At 42.7% G+C, this 25,506-nt stretch overlaps 1 protein-coding gene across 11 annotated transcripts in view; it reads right to left on the bottom strand.

Moving 5' to 3' along the window:
• Positions 1-25,506, bottom strand: part of L3mbtl3 (L3MBTL histone methyl-lysine binding protein 3) — a 101,391-nt gene that overhangs the window by 64,607 nt on the left and 11,278 nt on the right. For 6 of the 11 annotated variants that reach the window (XM_052169303.1, XM_052169305.1, XM_052169302.1 and 3 more), the window contains 6 exons: positions 13,880-13,996; positions 6,202-6,313; positions 5,764-5,838; positions 4,035-4,197; positions 2,407-2,539; positions 804-888 (listed from right to left, as the gene is read on the bottom strand). In XM_052169303.1, the coding sequence (XP_052025263.1) occupies positions 804-888; positions 2,407-2,539; positions 4,035-4,197; positions 5,764-5,838; positions 6,202-6,313; positions 13,880-13,981 (670 nt within the window). In that variant the 5' untranslated portion in view covers positions 13,982-13,996. Of the gene's footprint in view, positions 1-803; positions 889-2,406; positions 2,540-4,034; positions 4,198-5,763; positions 5,839-6,201; positions 6,314-6,723; positions 6,811-13,879; positions 13,997-25,506 lie in introns of those variants that run through there. The other 5 variants (XM_052169307.1, XM_052169309.1, XM_052169310.1 and 2 more) reach the window with 3 other exon arrangements.

Genomic DNA, 25,506 nt, shown 5'->3' with positions numbered 1-25,506 from the left:
AGAGGGCACAAGAGAACGTGTAACATCTTGGAGAGGGCACAAGAGAACGTGTAGCATCTTGGAGAGGGCACAAGAGAACATGTAGCATCTTGGAGAGGGCACAAGAGAACGTGTAACATCTTGGAGAGGCCACAAGAGAACGTGTAACATCTTGGAGAGGGCACAAGAGAACGTGTAACATCTTGGAGAGGGCACAAGAGAACGTGTAACATCTTGGAGAGAGCACAAGAGAACGTGTAACATCTTGGAGAGGGCACAAGAGAACATGTAACATCTTGGAGAGGGCACAAGCGAACATGTAACATCTTGGAGAGAGCACAAGAGAACATGTAACATCTTGGAAAGGGCACAAGAGAACATGCAACATCTTGGAGAGAGCACAAGAGAACATGTAACATCTTGGAGAGGGCACAAGAGAACATGTAACATCTTGGAGAGAGCACAAGAGAACATGTAACATCTTGGAGAAGGCACAAGAGAACATGTAACATCTTGGAGAGGGCACAAGAGAACATGTAACATCTTGGGAAATGAGCAAGGACACAGGCTCTGGCAAAGCGGCAGAAGCAGGAACTACCATCCTGATGGATATACTGGTAAATAAAAGAAGGCATTCCACACATACATGGTAACACATGAAAATTAGCTAGCTTTTCTAAACTGCTACCTCAAACCTTCATTTTTTTAATGGAGAAAACCACATCAAAGAGAAACTCTGTGGATTCTCTGTGACTGTGGAGTACGATAAAAGACCAAACTGCGCATTTTCAGGGCCACCGAGTTAGCACTCATCAGCAGCTCACCCTGCTTTAAGACAGCTGAATCCCCACGTCTTTTCCTCCTGGCTCTCTGAGAACCCCTCAGGATCCTTCCATCTTGTTTGTTCTCCTAGAACAAGAAAGAAAAGTTTGGAATTTATAGGTTCACGAGGTTGGTCTCCAGGAAAACTTTGAGGTCTGTCAACAAGCCTTTTGCTGTGGATCTATCTTTGTATGGGTTTCACCTCTAAAAGCAACACTATGGTCTCCTTGAGAGCACGTTGGTTTTGAATGGGAGTCATTAGAAGAGAGCATTTCCAGTTGCTTTTTGGAAGAGCTCCTTCTTCCTTAAACACATCCTGGTCTTAGCTCCGTGCTGTGCCTGCTCTCCTCAGACATACTGGTCCTTGTTGCAGCCTCACCGCTGATGTCTACACCCATTCAACCTCTGTTTCCGCTCTAGCCTGGAGGTCTTACGGTTATTTCAGTGTGTGAGGAGGGGTAGGAACAACCTGAGTGGCGCTGAGCTCAGAGGAAGGCCCTGTGTATCATCCCCCAAGCTCTTCCCACCTTCCTGTGAGTCAGGATCGCGTAGTGGCTGGCACTTCAGGTCAGTGAGCTCCAGGAATCCTCCTGCCTCCACAGCCACTAGGATTAGAAGCAGGAGCTACAGTAACTACCTTTTTATACAGGTCCTGGAGATCTAAACTCGGGTCCTTATATTCACAGGGCAAGTGCTTTACTGACAGCCGTCCCCCCCATCCCTCAAGGTCATCTCTGCCCTAAATAACCCCACCCTCCATCTCTAGCTGCCCTTTCCTGACTTCATGTTTCTATCTAACAATTTTGGCTGCCTAACAATTTTGAGGCGTGCAGGTACCAAGCGAAACAAACTCTGCGTGCCCCAAAAGGTCTCTGATGAGCCTTTTCTCCATCCACGCTCGCATTCACATTCCGGGTATTTGTTCCATCCTGAAATCTACAGTTCATAGAATCCCTGATTCTTCCCTTCTATATATCCTCAGAACCCTACCTAACTCTAACAAAAATCACCTAACCTAAAACCTAACCTCACAAGACCCACTACCATGTGAGGGCTGTCACACTGCAAGAATGTCTAACTACTTTTCCTGACTCTTACCCTTGCTTACCTGGGTAAGTCAAAGCAAACTGCTCCTGCCAAAACACATCAAGCACTAACCTCAGCTTCCTCGCCGGCTCTGCCTAATCCTCTGCGCACCTCCATGATGTTGGCGTATGCTACACAATGTGCTACAGCTGTGCTCACTTTGGGTAGTTTCCCTTAGAGGTTGTATGCTAAATGCACATAGCCAATCCTAATGCTCTACGTTAAATGCCAACATAGCACTAAGGAGAAACTGACGTCGCTTCTTTTGCTTATCATGTCTCCATGCCTCCTTAGCCAGGGCACAATGGCTTCAGGAAGAAGAACCTTATTCCTGCCACGTGTCTTACTCCTCCGTATTGCCCATCCATTGAATAGTGATATGGAATCTTCGGACAGAAATGCTCTTTGAACTGGCATTCAGCTAACTCCAGCAACCGGCTCTAGAGAACAGCCCTGGGGGCCAGTGGCAGCCCAAGGTGGCGGTCCATGCCTCTGAATGGGCACACAAGGGCTACTAACCATTTCATCATCTCTCTCTTCTCCATCCTCCTTGGAGTCAGCCTTCAGAGACAATTTTGGTTTTTTCTTCCGACTACACTTAGGATCCTCCTCGTCATTGTCTTCGCCTCCATCCCGATCTTCCTTCTGATCTCTGTTATGTTTATAACCCCAAAAACAGTGACAGGAAACAATACCTATGAGACATCTACATGTGGACTACTGATGCAAAAATTATTTTAAAAAATGCTTTCCAGAGGAAACATTTAATTACCAAGAGTGGTCCACGGGTATTAGCCTATCACACATAGAGAACATTAAATCATGGTTCATAGATCTGTCTGCATGCACAGAAACTGGAAATTATTTATATATCAATTGCAAAAGGGAACTAGTAATATCTATGGCATGGATCCTAATGAGTTTATAATTACTTGTCTGCCACGATAATAAAAGAATCAATTATTTACAGATATATGTTTCCAGGGCAACTAGAAATCAAAGTCCTAGCAATTTTAAGATTGGTAAGTCTAGGAGAAAAGACCAATGGTAAATTTGTAAAGAATCAGTTTGTCAATACAAAACAATCAGCAATTTCTATATTGTTTAGAATATGTGTGAATCTCCACTGAAACATAGAAGGGACTAGAGAGATGACTCCACGGCTAAGAACAATGCCAGAACCCTTCCAGAGGACCAGGGTTCAATTCCCAGCACCACATGGTAGCTCATAACTGTCTATAACTACATACAGTTCCAGGGGAATTAAAGACCCCTTTTGGCTTCTGAGGCATGTATGTGGTACATAGATATATATGTAGGCAAAACATCCATATAAATACATTTTTAAAAATTAAACTACACTTAAAAATAAATATCAAGTCATTTATTTTGTCCTATATTATTATATGCAAGAAACATAACTGGGCAGTGGTGGTGCACGCCTTTAATCCCAGCACGTGGGAGGCAGAGGCAGGTGAATTTCTGAGTTCGAGGCCAGCCTGGTCTACAGAGTGAGTTCCAGGACAGACAGACAGGGCTATACAAATCCTGTCCTAAAAAAAAACAAAAAACAAAAAAACAAAAACAAAAAACAAATCCAAAAAAAAAAAAAAAAGAAAGAAAGAAAAGAAAGAAACAGATCATTTTGTTGGATAGTCCTCGATGGGTTGGTGGCATAGCACTTACTGTGTGTCCACTGAAGCCATCCTATGAGGACTTCCTACATTATCTCTAATGGACAGTTCTAAGGAGTTGACTGCCCATCTTATCCGTGGTACCTTCGCTCTCTGTATGGTGTTTCAATGGAGTTACCTCAGGACTCCGAAAACATAAACAAGTGTGTTATGAATATCAGTACCATCTAACTATGTGCATAGGTCAGAAATACCTAAACGCTCTTCACTGGAAACAATTAAATTAATGGCAACAGTGGCCAACCACAGAGACAGAACATCACTACTGTGATGGACCAGGTATGAGAGAAGGCACTACACCCAATGCAGGGGTCAAGGCGCCTCTGTTACTTGAGGAAAAGTCAAAAAGGCAGGCTTGAGGGGGAACAGATGTCCTATGGCACACAGTCTCCTGAGATCCCATGATCTTTACATCTCCGATCCACTTTAGAGATGGAAGAGAAAGGAACCTACTTGTCTTTGGCATGTCGAGCACAACTCTGGCTGCAATACTTCCCTCCAGAAAGGCATTCATCTCCGTTGCCATACTGACAACAGTTCTCACAAAACTGAAGCCCGTCCGCCTTCGTCGACTGCTCCTTCAGCCTGAAGGATGCTCCGGTCTTCTCTGAAAAGACTAGAACACAAAATGAAGAAAAAAAAAAAATGAAAATCATGCCAGAAGGCACCCCATGCCTATTTAAACTTTCTCTTCTACTAATTTTGTTAGCAACGTGATAAAGAATAACGTTTGTTGAATGAATCGGTGTTTGAACTGTACAGTTGGGGGAGGGGCTAAGCTTGGCAGAAATCCTTTGAATCCTTTGAATGTACTGTAAAAGGCTTTCACGTTTAATCCCATCCTGTGGAAAAGCAGAGGCAGGCAGATTTCTATAAGTGCAAGACTTGCTTGCCTACATAGTAAGACCTATCTCAACAGCAACAAATCTCCAAAGAGGATAAAATGAGAACTTGGCATTCACTACAGAGTTCAAAATAGAATAAAAAGAATTGGAATTAGTTACTAGATTTACGATAATACTATTGGTCTAAATGTTCCAATCTTGGATAAAGCTAAAAAGGTCGCATGTGTTGTTTCATCTTTACAACATTTTGATGAGTGATTTTTTTTTTAACCTAGTTGACTAAATTAACACATACAGTTTTAATGTAATTAATCTCCTGGATCTAATTATCCAAATCGTTTTTAGGACCTCACATTTCCCTTCTGCCCGAATCATTCAGCAAACATTTATTAGTCACCAATTTATACTGGACACTGATTATGTCAGTACGGACCTTGCCAAAGACAGCTCACAGGCTAGAAGAGAAGTCACACAAGAAACCCAGTGCTTATAATCACGGGGATGCATGCAGTCACAGAAGTGCAAGCAAGTTCTAGAACTGCAGAGGAAGAAGTGGTTCACTCAGCCAGGGGTAAGGTCGGGAAAGAGTTTCTGACATAGCACCTCAACAGGGATTTTAAGGCCAAAGAAAAATAGACAAAGTAAGAAACGGCATCTAAATCAGAAAAGAAACAAACAACCCAAAGCCAGCATGGATGAAGGCAGGGAGGGAAGCAGACACCACAGGATGACTTGAGACAGTGACATGTAGGTCCAGACTGCTTGGGCCTTGAGCACAAGACACAGAGAAAGCGGCAGAGTTGGAAGACAAAGCGAGCAGGTGGGAGCAAGCCTCTAGGTCTTTGAAGACTTTGCTAGGTTGGTAAAGACAAGGAGAAATAAACAAGCAGCAGGTGAGCAGTCCACACGAAACAAAGTAGCAGGTGAGCAGTCAACACGAAACAAAGTAGCAGGTGAACAGTCTACACAAGTTCCGCTGACTTCAGGGTACAGCATAAATCGGGGAGGGGTGAGTTAGAAGCCATGACTATTTAAGAGCCTTCTGGGATAGTGTCAGTGAGAGTTAGAGGCCTAAAGTAAGGCAGTTGCAGTGGTAACAGGAAAAGCATATCTGAGACATATTTAGGGAATTAAAACCAAGAGCCGTTAGAGAACAGAGGATCAGGAGAAACAAAGGCGGATGACTCCTCGATTTCTAGATTATGCACTAGGTAGATGGCGCTGAGATACGGGTGTGTTACGGGTGTGTTACGGTTACGGAGGAAAGAGCAGGTTTAGGGAAAGGGAGAGAGAAAAAGGAAATAAATTGCATTTCAGACATGTGGAGTTTGAGGTACCTGTGGGACATCCGGGTGGAGATGTCCAGTAGGCGGGTGGGAATACGGGCCTGGAGCTCGGGGGAGAGGTCGGGGCTGGAGATAGATGGAGTCATCAGCATATACGTGCAACTTACAACCATCAGAGTAGCGAGAAATAAGGAAGTGCCAGGCTTTTTGGCTGAATCAGCTAGGAAGGCCATTAGCAACCTGGGTTTACTTGATAATTTGCAACTAACCTTGTGCTATTACAGATCTGGCATTAGAAATGAGGCAGTTCATAATTATTTTAAAATAAATAAGGCTGGCTGGCTCCTGTCTGTATCATTACAAAAAAAAAAATTACGTAGGGACATGAGACACAGAAGTAACCCAGGGTTTCCAAAGTCTGGCCTCCTATAAAAATCTGATGTCAAAGCACTCCACGAGAAGCCCTAAGCACTGAACGCGTGGCCTTACCGTCCTGAGCGGTTGGGACCATCCACGTGGTAGTGGCCGTTGCTTTCTTGACGCTTTCCATCTCGCTTTCGTCTGTGATAACTTCCAGAGCTCCGAACTCATTTACCCGAAACTGGCAGGAACGCGGAGGAGAAAAACCGGACATTTATAAGGAAACTCCTGGGGGTGTTATTTATTTCACTGCAGACACAGGGACCTGAAGCAAACTAAGCACCTGCTAGAGTGAACCGATCCTACCTTGGATGGGCTTTTTAATAACAATAAGCCCTTTTGTTTTATAGATTTGAGGCAGAGAAGGATTAGAGAGCGACAGTAGGTGTCCTTTACAGCCATGCATATAGAAAGCGGCCCAACACTTCTAACTGGCACCTCAGACACATTTTACTAAGATTTTTACTTATTGAATACTATTATTTGCTTAGTAAAGTTACAAAAGGGGAATTCTCCCCTTTTCGCCCTGGGGATTGGTTCATCTCACTAAAGCAGGCATAGTTCAAAGAGAAGGACAGAACGGCCGGTCACCTTTCTCCTTATAGTCCAAGATGAAAATGCACAAGCTACATCCTCCCCAGAAGCACACTTCCATTTTCTTTCATCATTCTCAAAAATTCTCCACCAACTTCAGCTTCAGGTTTCCCAAGCAACAGGGAGATAGTGGAGAAATAACCATAAGAATTGAACAGGTCTGCCGCAGGCCACTCCCAAGTCCCGGAGCTCCCATTCCGGATCCTATACCCTCCTCTCACCCCAGGGCAGCTGCTGCACGCAAAGCAGGTTTCTGCACCAACTGGCTTCTTATTTGCCAGTTTTCTTCACTCCATATAGTTTCCATAAAACAGAATAGCAATCAGGATTCATGGGGGTTAGCAGAATGTATATTAAGTGTGGATATATATATTCCACACTTAATTTAATATATAAAATCATTAAATACTTTCTAGATGGAATGAATTGAAATAGTTTAGGAATATGGAAATGTTTACGCCCTCTTATGTATTCTAGAAATAAATTCACTCGCAATGTGCATCGCATAAGCAGGGACCATGTCAGTTCAGAAAATAGTAAAAGTTGATTTCATGGACAAGAAGTGAAAATAACTTTTTTTTGAAAAAAAAAGAAAACTTAAAGTTCAAAAAGAAAAAAAAAAAAACCTCAACTAGCAACTCTTCAAAGCAAGGCTGACAGTACCATCTACTGGGCAAAAGTGGATAAGACAAGCCGTCACGACGCTCATTATTTAATGATATTAAAGAAAGTGATACAAAAAAATCAGTTCAGTTTTTTTTTTATTTTATTTTTAAATCGGCGCAAACGATGATTCGACATGAAGGGTAATTCTTTTATTGCTTGCAATCCGCACGAACGTATTTTTACCTGGTCAGTGCAAGAAAGTTTAGAGCAGACAGAAAGGACGGTAATGGCTGCTAAGCTGCAACCACCCTCCTGCATCATAAACACCCAAGAAAGGACGCCGGACTGGATCTCTGGTTGGAAAGTGCAGGTCTGACATTTGGAAGGGTTTGGCTTAAATACTCTTGAAGTTAAAAGGTAATAAATATCTCTACAAACACACTTAACCATCTTCTCTCCTAACATTAATGCTATAATTGACAGTCTAAATACAAAGCAGACATTCGATGTCCCTTGGGGGACACAGCCCTTGGCCAGAGAGAGCAAGGACGGACGCCAAGGACGGACGCCAAGGGCGGACGCCAAGGGCCGACGCATGAAACAGGTGTAAAATGAAGAAACTAGGTGTACACTTGCCCGTCTGGGATCCATAGGTTTCACCATGCATACCCCCAAGGCACCCTAAAACCTTGAAACTTAGACAACATATGCTCCCCCTACAATTCCTCAGCTCACGCATGGATCAAACCCTCAAAGTATGTTCACTCTATGCAAAAAGACAGACTGAGGTTTCTGGTGGCGTTCTGTTTTCGGATTTCGGATGCGCTGATGAAACTGGATGTCCAGTGACGGGGTTCCAGAACGACTGACATACATTTCCTTTTGTTTCCCCAATTAAACTCGTGGGTTCTCAAGGTTCTTTTGAAGGCTTTGGAGTAATATAAATTATCTCAAGGGCTCCACTCTTCAACCGAAAATAGCAAATTATAAACATTTGCAAAAGCAATTCATTAAGTGAGAGAAAGATGAGGTTGGCACGGCAGCTCTTTCTACATATGAATACATTCAGGTCAGTAATCAAAGAATTATGCCTCAGATATCTGCAGAGACAGGCTTTACTTTCTAGTTACCTGGCTTGCCCTGAGACACCTTTGTTGACTCTGTTCTTTATTTTTGCTTGTAGGGGCAAATGTTCTTGTCCTTCGTTTGGGTCTAGAAAACTAAAAGAAGCTATCTAGGTTCTGATTTCCATTTTATTACTTTTTATGTTGGGGGGAAAAACAGCTAAATTCCAATTACCAATATGCTTTAAGGGCAAAGATGACTGGTCACTCACCTGTTTTGAACAGTAATTCAGAAGGCAAAGCCATGCATTAGGAAGAGGGCACTGGACTGTACAACTGGCTGTTGCGGGTCTGCTCTCTGATGGGGAGCAATTATTCTTACTGGAGAAATGGTTCAGTAGTTAAGAGCACTGACTGCTCTTCCAAAGGTCCTGAGTTCAAATCCCAGCAACCACATGGTGGCTCACAACCATAAATACAGCTAGTGTACATATATATATATATAAAATAAATAGATGGATAAATGGATGGATAGAGATAGATAGATAGATAGATAGATAGATAGATAGATAGATAGATAGACAGACCTTTAAGCTGGGCAGCGGTGGCACATGCCTGCAATCCCGGCACTTGGGAGACAGAGGTAGGTGGATTTCTGAGTTCAAGGCCAGCCTGGTCTACAGAGTGAGTTCCAGGACAGCCAGGGCTACACAGAGAAACCCTGTCTCAAAACAAAACAAAACAAAACAAAGAAACAAAAGAACGGATATCACTCCCAGGAAAGGATCCACATTTTACCAAAGGACTTCTAAAGACTAGCTCCTGCTGACTCAACTGACTTCTCTCTGGAGAAGTATTTCAGAAACCATTAGAAATTCAGATAGACTGCCTGCCTGCCTGCAGATCCCATTCCCTGAACTGGGCCACCTTTTCAGGTCTCAGTAGATAGATATGCCTAGTCCTGCAGGCATTTGATGTGCCAGAGTGGGGGGTATTCAGGGCGGGGCTCCTCCTTTTCAGCAGACAAAGGAAGGAGGAATGGGAAGAGGAGCTGGGGGGTGGGATCAGAATGTAAAAGAAAGAAGAAAAGAAGGAAGGAGGAAGGAAGGAAGGAAGGAAGGAAGGAAGGAAGGAAGGAAGGAAGGCAGGCAGGCAGGCCGGCCTTGGGAAGCACCTTTCTGCAATGGCACATCTCCTATGGCTAGACCAGAGCCTTACTCTACTAAAGCCTATTTGCAGTTTCAAAGAACAAATTGTTGAAGCTTATTTAAGCAGAAATGCTGGAATAGTGAGCATGATCTTTTCTTGACCTGCTGAAGTGACTGCTTCTTAGAAGCCCTGCTCCTGCTTTCTTCCCATGCGCTTTACCAACAGCATTTTCAGCTCAAATGATAACTGGTGGTGTTTAAAGGCTTCCTGATCCCTGCAGCTGAATGAAGTTTTCACTTCTCCAAATGTGTGTACCATGATCAAATGTGTCTGTCGATCTTGGCGTGCTCTGTCTTTAGACAGCACTGTGGCAGTGTTAAGAGAAACAATTCCGAGAATCATCCCGTCTCTTCTGCCCCAGAGCTGCAGTAACTAAGTAACAACAGATAGAAGATGCTAAAGGAAAGGGTGAGATACACTGCAGGTGAAGCGCTCCCTCTGACTTCCTCTCACTTCTGCATTCAAAAAAAGATGTTTGTACTTTATTTCAAATAATTATGGTTAATTAGCCCAGGATGAAAAAGGCAGAACATGGCTGCAACAAGGACAGAGAAACAGATTTTATGAATTATGCATAATGCCAACATTTTGGTTTAATAAAAAACTAATTATTTAACTACCTAACCAAGATTTAATGTACGGAGTCCTGTGTAACATAGTCGGCGAGATGACGTATCACAAAGCTTTGGGGAACCGCACCACGTGTGTCTACTCAACTACAATAGGGAGCCCACGGCAGAGCAAAGTACAGATACTACCACAGTTCAACTTGGCGAACAAATTCATTTATTGGGGTTACTTATGGGAGCACAAAAAGTCTTAAAGACAGTTGAATCACCAAAGTTCACCCCATTTTAATGAGACCTCACAAAACTGTGTCCTGGAGCCCAGATTACAGCCTGCAGGTAACTCAACAAGTTAGAGACGGTCCCTTCCAAATAACTCAGTTGATCTAAACTACTTCCTGATTCTCTGCAGCTCAGCTAGAATGGGAATCATCTTTACAGCCTGACACTTCTCTTCTGAGAGAGACTCTCCAGTTTCAGAGTTGCTTACTCTAGCAGAGAGAAGCCTAGTGAATCTGTTCGGTTTCAGGGACTTCCTGAAGTTATTTTGAGTTGTTTACCTTCCTCCTTAAGGAGCATGGTGGACCATTTAAATTTCAGGAAAAACTGTTAGGACACACACCTCTACCTGTTAGGACACACACCACTGTTAGGATACACACCTCTAACTGTTAGGACACACACCACTGTTTGGACACACACCTCTAACTGTTAGGACACACACCTCTGTTAGGACACACACCTCTAAACTGTTAGGATACACACCTGGCCTTCACTCTTTACACAACAGATAGGCTATGAATCTCAAATTGAAAGGGTTACAAATAATATACTTCGAATGTGAAAGAGATGCAGACAGAGAGAGAGAGAGAGAGAGAGAGAGAGAGAGAGAGAGAGAGAGAGAGAGAGAGAGAGATGTGAGGGTTGTATGCACACACATGCTGGCACACACACCATTCATACAATACAGAAGCCAAGTAAATGTCTGTGTTCTGTCTGTCACCCTCCAATTATTTCGTTGAGAAAAGTCCCCTCTCTAAACCTAAAGTTAGGCTGGCGGCCATAAAGTTTCAGAAAGCCTCCTGTCTTCAACCCCCTCCCCCATCAGGCTGCTTTGTCCATGGATGCTGTGGGCTCACACTTAGTTCCTCTGAGCCTTTCCTGTACTCTTCAAATTACTAACGTAAGGTATGCAACTGTCTATGTCGCCCATAGGTAGATTGGACACATGGCAATTACCCCATAATTACATGAGTGTAAAAGTCGTATCTAACAAGCCTGATACTAAAACCCTAAATGACTTAATTGCCTGATTATCTTAATAAAAATAATAGGTTAATTTCTAAAATCCATTTTGCGTAGAAAACTTTAAAGCAATCCAGATTTCTTAGGGACGGAAACTTCCCATTTACCACCAAAGGCTAAGTAAAAGAAAGCTAAAAATTTTATTGGGTACCTGGCATATAAAACCCATGATGCAGGGAAAATACACGAGAATATTATGCATATAAGATAACAGAAAAGGACGATTTTCATGATACAGTCAGAGAATGCACAACTTTTATTTGTTTGTAGTCTTTTACCAACCCTCACCGCTGTTTTACAGCTTTCAGTTTATGGATTCTACCAAACAGCATTTTTCAGATAAAGTTTACAACACATAAGGATTTTTAAAGACTCAGGCATCAGATTTATTTTATTATTAATTGCTTCTATGTGGCGATGGGGCAGGGGCTGTGAGGGCAAGTACCCCTAGAGTCCAGAAGATCCCCTGGCACTGGCTTTGCAGGTGGTTGTGAGCTGCCCAGTCTAACTAGAGTCTCCTGCAAAAGCAGAACATGCTCTTAACTATCCCTGCCGTCCCTGATGTGAAGGAACTGGACAAAGTTCACATGCTAATACATGGCTGACATTATCGGAGCTTGAGAAATAGTTTTTCCTATTTAAATGACGTCAGCTTTCTATGCCCACCACAAGTCACGCCGGTGGCACCTGAAGAATGTCAGAACAGCCTGATTGCCATTCACTCTTGTATTTACTTACTTTACTGCGACGCTATCATGACCCAGAAGAATTAATGATTCTGTAACTTCTCATCACACAAAACCAAAACTGGAAATTTCTTCTTTTTAATGATTTTGACTGGATACAAAGTGTGTGTGCGGTACCATATGCTATTCCAGTATATACACACAATATGTGATGTTCAGATGAGGGAATTAGCATTCCTACCTCCTCAATAACATTTCTATTTCTACATGCTAAGAACCTTTTAATCTTTTTTTTTTTTAGTTATTTTAAAGTAGGTCATATATTACTTTAGACTCCAGTTGCCCTATGGTATAAAGGACTGCCAGAATTTAATAGCTCTAACTATATGTTGGTACCCTTTTAAAAATAGTTTCTCCAGATTTCACTAAGCCTCACTGTAATAGTTTTGTTTCCTTAATCTCATACACTGGCACTTTGGCTCAATTAAACCTAAGCCAACCAAACTCTCAAACATTTTTCCAAAGGCAGGCAGATGTTTAAATTGTACCCTTGAGGATCAGTGAGAGCAGGGACTGGGCTAAGATATTTGTCAAGCAGCCTTCAAAAGGATTAGATTTCAAGAAGCCTCAATTAGGGGCAAAATTTTTCTATTTGAGGCTGCACAAAACAAGTCTTCCAGAGACAGGCCAAGTGACAGCCTGTTAGATATACAGGAAGCTCAAACACTGGAGAGACTGAATACAAACACAAAGTCTAAAAGGTCACAGGCCACAGACAGGTTCAAGGTCCCAGAGATAGGATCAGAGCAAACCTAGATTAGAAATGAGAAGCAGGAGCAGGTGGAAACTTGCACAACTGTGTTGCATGGAGCAGCGGAGGTGGTCCTAATGTAGGCTCAGCAGAGCAGGAGACACACAGTGGGCTAGCACACACACAGTGAGCAGGCTAGCAGACACACAGTGGGCAGACTGGCACAGGAAGAGTGGAAGCACACAGTGGGCTAGCACATACACAGTGGGCAGACTGTACCCTGTGAGGAATGCCCTTCATACAAGATCACAAGAAGAGTATGCTGGTAAACAAATGATTACACAAAATTCATATTTATAGTATAAATAATCGAAAGGCAGTAAGTAAATAGTTGATTCAAATTTTTCATATTATTTTATCCAGCTTCTTCTATATGAAGACACTAGGACCCAGGGAAGGTGGTCATCCACTCAAAGCCACAAAGCCATTACTAAAATTTCCAAAAAGCTAGACTTTCTAGGTCTGCCACTGCCACATATATTGTGTATTATCAGAATAGAACCAAAACAGATGATCCTCTTCAAATCTCTTGATGATGTCTTCAAATTAAGAACATACTAAAAATATTCCTCATACCTCCACAACTCAAGGGGTAAAATCTGGTAATCTATCAGTATTACAAGTTATCTTACAAATTTACTACAGAATACCACATACTGTCTGAAGCCAGTATGCTCTACTTAATGCTTTGAATTTTTGTTTCACGTAGATGCTCATTGTAAAAGAAGCTGACTGCAGATACACACAAATATAAATAACTATGTGCACTTATTTATACCTTTTTATATATATGTATATGTGTGTTGTGTTTGTGTGTTGTTTGTGCGGTTGTATGGTTGTGTGTGGTTGTGTGTGGTTGTGTGTGTGTGTGTGTGTGTGTGTGTGTGTGTGTGTAAGAAAGCCTACCTTTAAATCACTTCCTGGTAGGGTACCAACTCCATCCTTCCAGTCCATAACACTGAACACATCAAACTCTTGACCACTTGTGCTAGATGCAGATTCAGTCATGATTTATTTTGTAACCTGGAAGAGGGGAAAGAGAGCATAAACACTTCACACGCACACTGGTTGAGTTATCATTATCACTTCTGCCTCCTTCAGTTTCTTCATTTTTGTGATCCGTCCGTCTAACAACAACCGCTCCAAAGTCTCATGAATGGGGCTGAGGATGGAGACCCCTGGGAAAGCACTAGCACAGCAGGTATCAGGCCCTCCAATCCCTATGTAAGACATTTCTCTTTTACTTTGTGGTGCCAGAAACTGCAGCCAGAGCGAAGAGAAGCACTCACTCTACCACTGAGCTATACCACTGTTTTTCTAGAACGTGAGAACCTCCACCTTTTCATTCAAACAATTCAAGTTCTGTTTGGCGTACTCCAGTCACCAACAGCACCACTATTGCAGCTGGGCCAATGTGAAGCAAATGAGGTTTACCTGAATATAAGTAAGCATTGTGAACTTGGACAGTCAATCTGATAACTGAGATGCCAGGCAGCAAGTGTCTAACGGGCGGGGAGCGGGTTATGTATACGCTACCGACACACTGGATCAGAAGGTGACTCTTCCCAAAGCACAGTGGAGCAGGACACTCTGAGACATCACACAACTCAGGACAACTTTAAAACTCCATGGACTGTTTGCTTCTGAGCCGCTATTGACCTCAAGTAACTGAGCCCTGTGCTAACTACACTCACAGAAAATGGAATCAAAGATAAAGGAACCACAAATAAAATGTGGATCTAAAAGATGCCACTTTGAATCTGTTATTCTGTATTCCTCTATATTTTCAATCTATATTAATCTACCAATTACATGTCTGACCCACTAACACAGCAAATATGAATGTGATTTTTCAGAAAGAAATCAAGTTTGTTTGATGCAGATGAAACACCTCCTATGATATCAACAAGCTTCCCAACAGCCAAGACTTTGCCAAGGACGTGGAAAAAGTAGTGATAGAAATGAGAATGAAGCTTGAAACACTTAATGAAATATGACAACGGTTGGAAGATTTACATAGTTCATCGGGAAAATGTTCTCCAAATAACTAAGGTATAACCTTACAACAGTAAGCCCAGGAGGGATTGGTTCCAACTCTCAGATGAATAAATTTTAACAGAGGGTGAAACCTCAGTCATCAGGTTTCAAACTGCACACCAACCCACCTTTAGGGTAGGCTGCCCTTTGTGAAGTTTTGCTGTGACATCAAAGATTCCACTATTACTGAAAGAGAAGCAAAATATTCCTCTCTCTTCCAACCCTGTCTCTACATAAAACCAGACTTTCTTCACATGCTTCAGCCAAAACAACAGCCTGGAGTAGATGAAAGGCAGACAAGGCAGTAAGAATCTAGCCAGCTCCCTTAAAGCCAGACATTAGAAAGGTTTGCCGGAAGTAGGAAACTACACCAACTTCTCTCATTTATTACTGCTACTATCATATATTTGCTACCTTTCATAAAGGGTGTGTTTATGTATCATACGGTAAGTTTACTGTCATTTTTTAAAGTAGGTAATCAAACAACCTATTTTAACACAGTATCAATAGAAAAAAATAACCACTTGACTTTTCAATCACCAAGAAGATTTGAGATCAAAAAGCCTGAAGGTCGCTGCTGTCCAGAATAATAATTTGCTTCTGCCATGGAGAAGAAATGGGGAGGAGCTCACACCCAGGGAGCTGAACTCGCAGCTTAGATCTAAGCACGTTTATAAGACACAGTACCCAATCACAAGACACCAACTCGAGAATCACAAATTATTAAGAAAAACATTTCTGGACAGAGTGTCAGAGGAACACTGTTTCTCTTTTGTAAAGGTGGGATGATAGACAATAATAATATTTTTGTTATATTTTCTTTATATTTTATGCTCATTAATTTTGTGTGTATCTATTGAGGCACATGCATGCCAGAGTGCATGTATGGAGGCCAGACAGGAACTCAGGAACTCAGGTCTCTCCTTTCATCATGTGGGCTCTAAGGGTTGACCTCGGGATATCAGACTCAGTGGTACTGAGCCACCTTTGGTCCATTTTTTATTCTGTCAAGAGATAGAGTCCTACCACTATGCTGGCCTCAAACTCACGAACCTTATGTCTCTACTTCCTATGTGCTAGGATTACAGGGACATTCCACCATGCTAAGGAGTATGTTTTTGTTTAAATGGGAAGTTCTTTTTATATTTTAGTGATACAAACAAAAATGGCTAAGCGAAAAGACATATGAGAAATTCGTCTTCAACTAATCAATGAACTCAAGTGGCTGGATAAAAGTGGTGTGCTGGGAACTGGTCAACTGTGGGTAAGATCTTTGGCCAATCATGTGTTCTTGATTTTACATCTTCTCAAGTTGTTTTGTTTTTTTCTTTAGACAGAATATTGTTGTATAATACGCTATTCAAAACTTGGAATGAAGCTTAGGCTGGCCTTGATTTTATCCTCCTGCCTCAGCCTCCCAAATGATGAAATCACATGCTCACACCACCATGCCAGGCTTAAGACTTCACAAGTTAGCCTTTAGAAATGTCATATGCATTTCTAAACAGTCCGTAAAAACTTTGTGCTTCTTTGAACGAGAAACTTTCTTCCTTTGAGAATTTCCAGATGTGCCAATGTTCTTTCTCTTCCTCGTTGCTTTAAATAAAATATCAACCAAGAGACATTTCTCACTGTATGCAGTGACCATCACAAAGGCCAGATTACACTATTACTAAGACTTAATCCTCACAGCAGGAGAGATCAAGGGACAATTATGTGAGAGAAATTGAATATATTAAATGAATTAAGATTTTGTTTCTATTGCTGTAATAAAACACCATTACCAAAAACAACTCATAGAGGGCAGAGTTTATTTTGTCTTACAACTCGAAAGTCACACATCACTGAGGGAAGTCTAGGCGGGACCTCAAGGCAGGAAACCAAAACAGAGAGCTTGGAAGAGTTCTGATTCCTAGCTTGTTCCTCATGGTCTGCCTTCTTATACCACCTAGGACCACAGGCCCAGGGGATATTATACTGCTCCCAGTGGGCTGGGCCGTCCAACATCAACCATTAATCAAGAAAATGCCCTACAGACTTACCTTCAAGCAATCTGATGGAGATTTCTTAACTGAGGTTCCTCTTCTTGGGTATCTCTAACTTAGATGACAATAAACAAGCCAGGGCAGATTGGCACTTAAGTTGTGAATGAATCCTCCTTCATGACATTGGCAGCATCATAGAAGAATGGTGTTCTGATAGAACTTGGTACCCTTGCTGGGTAAACAGTGAGTAATCAGGGTGTTTGGCCTTCCCCTATCTAAAAGCCAGGTGGGCACAAACACCACAGCACTAGAACCCGCTTCACCAGTTGGCACTTTCCAAGAGCTGTGGCGAATGTTCACTATGTACTTTATGAAATGTGTGATCGTGCTTCTGTTTTACACATCAGTGTTACACAGTGAACTTTAGCCTGTAAGGACCCATAAGAAACACTGTCTAACTGGTAAAAACTGGTAAACACTGTTTCCATGCCATATGAGCTGTTTTAGTAAAGGGCATTTGCTACACTGTCTTTCCCAACATCACCATTGGAAACCACTGGCTACTTTGTCACAGAAGCCTGAAGAGCTAAGACAGATTAAGTATTTTCCTACCCACCACCTACTACTGATCAGGAGGTACAGCAGGCAGCAACACTGTTAAGGAAAGCTATTTATTTTATGACACCCAAGTCTTTCTTGTTGAATTCTTCCCCTGTACACATGGACACAAACAGACAAACAAGGCCTTTCCTTCTTATTCCCCTACATATATGTCATAGGTCAGAATGGTTTTAACTCTGTTTATTTCTTTAAGTATTGCCTGATATTCTTCCCTTATTCTATGTGTAAGGTAAGCTATATGTCTACAGAGGAAACCTATGCGCACACACATACACACACACACACACACATTCGTGTGTGCAGGCACAGAGAGGGAGAGAGAAGGAGGAAGAGAGGGAGAGAGAAGGAGGGAGGGGGAGAGAAAGAGAGAGAGACAGAGAGAGAGAGAGAGAGAGAGAGAGAGAGAGAGAGAGAGAGAGGCACAAGAGAGCAATATAACCCACAAATAGCAACTCATAGTGCCAAAATACCAGGTCTCAAATCTCTTGATAAATGTTGCGATTTCCTAAGAAAGTACCATAAAGGTGCACCATGGTCTGTGCTACCAGGAAAGATGCAGTATTTCCTCCCTGATCAGTCCTTTTACATGCTTTCCAGACACAAATGATGTTGGATGGGGCAGTTTGGGCATTCAGAAAAACCAACAAATATATACCAGGGAAGCTTTTGATTCCCTAAAGCATATGTGACCTCGCTAACCACAGCTATCACCAAGGGCACTGTGGCCCAGCGCTCCCCTGGCAGCAACTACAGTGGACGCCTCGTCCATGCCACTTGCTGAAGTAGGGGAAGATTACTGCTGGCACCGATATAATGCTTTATACTCTCTAAGTCGCCTTTTGTAGCGAACCCATTTCAACTTTTACTCACTTATATCACAGCCTTCTTGACCTAAGTTTCTTCAGGCAGGACAATACAGCAAACACAATGGCATGGGGCACTATCCTCAGAATTACCTCTCTCTCTCTCTCTCTCTCTCTCTCTCTCTCTCTCTCTCTCTCTCTCTCTCTGTCTGTCTCTATCTCTGTCTCCGTCTCTCTCCCTCTCTCACTTCCTTGTCCCCAAACCAAAGCTATCCAACTTGAGCCTCCCTTGAGAGCATCTCCCTATTAAAGGTACCGCCCTCGGTTTCTCAAGCAAGCAATTCTCTGGTATCCCTGAGTTAGGAACCTTCCCCACGAGATGTTAACAGCACTGTTCCATTAGATGTTAATAAGACCAAATTATTTTTCCCTTGATTTTGTTTATTTTGGGAAGAGTGTGTGTACAAGACTTCTACGTAGGCTAATCTGTCATCAATTAGCATCATATACTCAAAAACCCATGTAAAGGGGCTGAGGCTATAACTCAGGCATAGAAAGCCCAAGACAAAGCAAACAAACAAATAAAATAACAAATGTTTTATGTTATGAAGCTGAAGGGGGTTGAGCTCATTATAAGTTAAAAGTGCTATGAACTAACAACCCCGACCTTATCGTCCGACTCTGTGTGTGTGTGTGTGTGTGTGTGTGTGTGTGTGTGTGTGTGTAAAACTCATATCCAGGGGCTCTTCATAGGTAAAGAGCTACAACAGTTCAATGCCATGGTATAAAATGCCACAGGGAAAGGCAAAGAGGAAACTCCATTCTAATATAAAAATGATTCAAGAAAGAATTACTATGACTAATTTTAAGCAAAGTACAAAATTGCTGTGCTACCATTTGTATAAAACCAAAGGAAATACGGATTATGTCCTCCACAAGTACATAAACTATGTTTAGAAGGATCTGATGAGCCGGGCAGGGTGGCATACACCTGTAATCCCAGCACTCTGGAAGGCAGAGGCAGGCGTATTTCTGAGTTCGAGGTCAGCCTGGTCTACAGAGTGAGTTCCAGGACAGCCAGGGCTACACAGAGAAACCATGTCTCAAAAAAACCAAATCCAAAAAAAAAAAACAAAAAACAAAAAACAAAACAAAACAAAACAAAAAAAAACAAAAAAGAAGAAGAAGAAGAAGAAGAAGAAGAAGAAGAAGAAGGATCTGATGGAAACTGGAAATTCCAGCTGTGTCCAAAAGGAGGGGACTGCGTTCAGCAACCGCCACATGGAGTTTTTTCCATGTTAAAATGAAAACTAATGTTAAAACAATACATCCACAAGTTATAACATCTAAGCAGAGTCATGCCTGGTTAGTACTTGAAGACCACCTGGGAATACTGGGTGCTATAGGCTTAAAAAAAAAGAAAAAGTTTCGATATAAATATAAATATAAATATAAATATAAATATAAATATAAATATAAATATAAATATAAATGCTAAATCCTGCTTCATGCTTATTTAAAAGTATAAAAGGCATGTCTTTTTTTGTTGTTGTTTTGTTTTTCAAGACAGGATTTCTCTGTGTAGCCCTGGCTGTCCTGGAACTCACTCTGTAGACCAGGCTGGCCTCAAACTCAGAAATGTGCCTGCCTCTGTCTCCCAAGTGCTGGGATTAAAGGCATGCGCCACCACTGCACAGCAAGGCATGTCTTTCCATGAAAATATTTACTACCAATTGTCAACAAGAGAAACAATGGTGTAGAAGTCGCTATGGGAAAATTGGCCCTGTGAGGCTCTTGGGTAACTGAGAGAGGGGTGATAACTCTAAGTGCATGCTTCTCGGTATAGCAGATGACAAAGAGAGACTGGGGGTATACTCCTTCACAAAGACCGTGTGCACCCTCAGACCCAGTGCTTACAGTCCCTCCATCCTGGTGAACATCTGAAGTTGTGGTGACGTTTCCTAATCTTTCCTTCCTCAGAGACATGATTCCGACATAAGCGGAGGGGCTAGGGTGCCTAGCCAGGCCTGGCCTGGGTCCAGGTGAGGCTCTTAGTCACAGAGCTTATTCTTAACGGCTATGAACGCTGCAAATAAAATGATTGGTAAAACAAAGCATTTCTTTTTAAGAAATCAAACAAGCAAAATTAACTGCTAGTGGAGTCTAAGCCGGGCTGTGGTGGCGCATGCATGTAATCCCATCACTTGGGATTCTGAGTTCGAGGCCAGCCTGGTCTACAGAGTGAGTTCCAGGACAGCCAGGGCTACACAGAGAAACCCTGTCTCGAGGAAAAAACAAACAAATCTGCTAGTGGAGTCTATCTGTTGACGACAGAATAAAGAGAGCATGGAAACGTTTCTGAAAGTCATAGGCCCTGGCCACAAGATAGATGTTTCGGATTAACTGAAGACAGAAATGTCAAAAGCAATGACTCAGACACATCGTGTGAACACAGCCACTAAGCCTTCCAAAGAATATCAGGAGAAAAGATGTGCAAATTTATTTCAGTTAGCGCTCCATCACTCAGCAAGAGAAAGGGGGATGCGAAGTTAGGGTCTAGAGAGATTATTTCTGGTCTCCTTTTAGTGAGTTCGCAGAGCGCAGGTGGCCTAGGACCTCAGCCTCACAAACGTCACCAATCGACTCATCTCACTTTGACTACACAGTAAGCCCTGGCGGTCTTCATACCACCTGTTTGCCCTCGGCCATGAGCAGATAAAAGAGGCTTTGCGAGGTAGGCAGAAGTTTCTGGAGCCGACTCTGAAGGAAAGAGACGAGATGGAGAGAAGATAAGAGTCCTTGGAACGCAAATGCTCAGCACAAAAGAAAAGAGAGGCCCCGGCTCCCACCCAGCAGCAGGTGGAGGGAGCTGACCTGGATGACATCAGCACCTTGTAGCATCTGGCCATTCCTGCTCTAGGCATTTCTCTAGAAATGATAGTGAGAGGAATGCCAAGTCCGTGCTCAAGAGACAGGGGCTAGGACATGACTGGGGACATGTGAAAAACCCATGCCTGAAGGACAGAGACCTGGCGTTCAGATCCACAGCATCCACACAAAGGCCAGCAAGTGTGCTACTTTACCTGATCTTAATGCTCAGCAAATGGCGTCAGGGGGACTCGCTGGAATTCAAGCAAGAGACCTTGCCTCAAAATATAAGGCTGAGAATAATCTAGAAAAACATTGGAAGTCAACCTCTGACCTCCAAACATATGGTGAGCCCACAGAACGAACACACACACACACATACACACACACACACAGAGAGAGAGGGGGCACACACACACACCCAAAACAAAGATTTTTTATAACTAAAAATAAACAAACAATACAAAACCTAAATAAGAGTTGGTGTGTAGTCCAGCAGTATGGCGCCTGCCTGAAATTATACATCCCCTGGATTCAGTTCCTAGGACCACAAAACAATAAAGCAAACCCAAAACGGTCAATTAAATGGTCACTATCATTTTATAGTTTCTTTGTTTGAAGCTGCATGCTACAGTTTTTCATTTAACAGATGCAATTTCAAAATTAAGGTACAGAGATGCTAAGGTTGTAAGTCCAGAGAGGTTATACAATGGGGGAGGGGGGATATACAATACATCAAAGCAGAATCACATTAAAATTCAGAGAACACAAGGCGTGTGACTCACAGGAGAGACCTGACACATCACTGCCTGATGGAGACCGACTTATCTTCCTTGGCTTTGGTTACAAAGACATCTACCTTAATCCCTTGTGTAGAGCGTGATTCGGGAGCACTAAAATCATTACCACGAACCAAACAAAATGACAACTGTGTAAAAGAGTAACGGTAGATAGAGTGGGGGGGGAAAGTCACACTCAGAGGTAGGAATGTCTGCTTGAGTTCATCAGCTAGAAAGGCCTCGTAGAAACCAACATGCTTGCTGGGTGTGCTGGTGCAAGCACATTCAATCCTGGATGTGGGAAGGCAGAGGCAGAGAAAGCTGCATCTTTGAGAGTTCAAGGCCAGCCTGGGTTATAAAGGTTCTAGGGTAGAAAGGGCTACGTCATGAGACTCACTCACAAAAAAAGAGAAAGAAAGAAAAGAACCGCTCTTTAGCCAAGCCCGCTGGACCGTGGACCGGTTTGCACTGATCACTTAGCCGTGCCGTGAAAGTGATGAGCTGCCTCCCGGCCACAGGGGGACCCTGTCATCCCTTCACAGGCAAAAGGCAAAGTGAGTGCTCCCCATGGCCTTTCTCCTCCTCCCCCTCCTCCCCCTCCTCCCCCTCCTCCCCCTCCTCCCCCTCCTCCCCCTCCTCCTCTCCCTCTTCCTCCCTCGCCTCTCCTGCATTGCCAGCCCCTCATTTCATCTGCAGAGCCTGACAATCACTGAGGATAAACTAAAATCTCAAATGCCCCATCTGTGAAAGGCGGAGAGTAATAAAATCTTTCTCAGGTAACTATGAAGATTAGGCGAGCCAGGTAATACGCTAGAAAGCAAAGTCTCTATCGCACCAAGAAAACAGTCAATAAAATATAAACCTATTCTAGCTGTTTAGTTTATAAGGTTTTGGAGAGACTATGAGAATTGTTCAGTGATCTTAGAAATTAAACAGCCAGCCAGATGTGGTGACTCATGCTCATAATGCCAGCACTAAGGACTCTGAGGTGGGAGAAACACTAGAGTCCTTGGCCAGTCTGAACTATATTGTGAGGACATTCTGGGCTACAGTATGAGAAGCTGTGTAAAACAAAAAAAAACAAAAGCAATCAACCTAAATAATTAAACAGTGTTCCCCATCCCACCCAGCTTATTTCAACAACATCTACCATTATGGACCACTTTTGTTCAAACTTACAATAGAAAATGCTAAGATTGCCACATTAAAGTAGTTCTTTTCAAACACAGAGCATTATAGAACTGGTCAAATGAGGAAATATTTGACCGGGTGGTACCCATTCCCAAGTAATACATCTACAACACAACCTCTACACCTAAGGCTAAAGACGCGTCATAGAAAAGGAGGCAGAAAGATACTAAGAGTCAGAGGACCAGGATGTCTGCTGTGAGAATGCATCTTTTTTATATCACAGGGATGCTACAGCCATGAAATCACAACAATATGGGTGTCCGAGCCATAATGACATGTGAAATGACACTACCTGTTGACATGTCAACGTGGATCGGGAAACCTCACAAGCTCCCACCCCTAGAGTACGAACTACAGGCCACTGATGATTGCTCAGAGAAGCAGACTCAGTCTTCCCCAGGGGCGTGGCTCCTAAGTGGCTATCCAATACAAGGACATCATCCCTAAAAGCATACAGAGATGAACCATGATAAATGGACTCATCAAATTGTATTTAGAACTTACATATGTGTGTATACATTATGTGTGTGTAACAATGATAACTATAGAAAAAGGTCATGGATTTGACGGGGCAGGACACGAAAAAGGAGTTAGAAGGAGAAGGGAAACTGTAAATAAAGCTCTTATGGATGAAACTATTATAAAAATTGTTTTAAAGTAGCTCTTTAGTTGTTAAGAGGCCCTTATGTTTACAGTCTAGAACCGTGGTTCTCAGTGTCTGGATCTCAACCCCTTTGTGTCAAAGACCTTTTCGTGGGGGTCACCTAAGACCATTGGAAAGCACACATATTTACATTACAGTTCATAACAGTACCACAATTTGTTATGATGTAGCAATGAAGACAATTTTATGGTTTGGGGGTCACCACAACAGTATACTCGTCGGATGCACCTGTCATGCAGAAGAAAGGAAAGCATCCTACTTGGTGCTGCCCATGCTCCTCCCAGTCTGAGGGCTCTGAATCCTGTGAGCAGTGCAGGGCAGGGCAGGGCAGGGATGACACCCTTGCCAAGGCTGATGCCACAGCCATATGAATCTCTTTGTAATTATTCAGAGGTCCAGGTACTGGGATTTGGGGGCAGTTGCTAGCAATGGCAAAACTCTTGAGACTTCAAGAACAGGTAGATTTCATTTCAAAGAAAATTTGAGTTTGTAAATTTGCCCAAAGAGATGGTCCGTAACATAGTTTTGCCAAATTCGTTATCCAAAAAGAAAAAAGGAAGAAAGGAAGAGCTGGGAAGTGGTGGTGTGGTGGCGCACGCCTTTAATCCTAGCACTTAGGAAGCAGAGGCAGGCAGATTTCTGAGTTGGAGGCCAGCCTGGTCTACAGAGTGAGTTCCAGGACAGCCAGGGCTACACAGAGAAACCCTGTCTTGGAAAAAAAAAGAAAGGAAGGAAGGAAGGAAGGAAGGAAGGAAGGAAGGAAGGAAGGAAGGAAGGAAGGAAGGAAGGAAGGAAGTGAGCTTTTAAGGAGAACTTGATAATTTTTCTAAATCCCTCATGGTAGGTATAAAAAAATTTATCAACTGAATGACCCAGGGCTGGGGAGGGAGATGCATCAGTTGGTAAAGTGATGCCTGGTGAGTGGAAGAAACCGGGATCAGAGCCCCGGAACACACATAGAAAGCACAAAAGCGCACACAGACTCCCACAGACACACACATACACACACACACATGGTGATCAAAAAGGAGAACAGAGGTGCAATGTTTCTCCATATAAAGTTTTTCATTTAAGCCTCAATACTAAAAAAAAAAATTTAAAAAAGGGGGGTGGGGGTGGCGGGACAACAGGCTAGAGGGAGAGAGTACTTGGAGAAACCAGGGTAAGAAATCCACTTATCTACCCATGTCATGCTCTCCAGTGAAAACTCCCAGCTGACAACTCGGCTGCTAAGTCCTTATTTCGCAGCTTGGCAGAGGCATAGCATTGGTGCTCCAAGAAACTGGCCCTACCCCCACTTAAGCGTCAGTGAAGAACACATCAAAAGAAGTTAAATTCAAACCTCTTAAATGGGCTTATTCAATAAGGACATAAGAGATCTAAACTCGCACTTGAAGCATCTCTCAACAAACACATATTGCTACAAAGAAAAATTTCCCTTTCAAATCAAGCATGACAGACACAAGCTTTGATACTCTACTTGCAGGACCTGATAAGAACTGAGTTACACTCATATTGGAATTGGGATCTGTAGTGCAGAGATGATAACTTCTGCCCTGAGGGCCTAGGTTCACATATTTCGAGC

Source organism: Apodemus sylvaticus, chromosome 23 (genome assembly GCF_947179515.1).
Source record: "Apodemus sylvaticus chromosome 23, mApoSyl1.1, whole genome shotgun sequence".
NCBI classification, from domain to species: Eukaryota; Metazoa; Chordata; class Mammalia; order Rodentia; family Muridae; genus Apodemus; species Apodemus sylvaticus.
The sequence above is the reverse complement of the archived record's forward strand: the minus strand, read 5'-3'. Positions and strand labels throughout refer to the sequence as shown.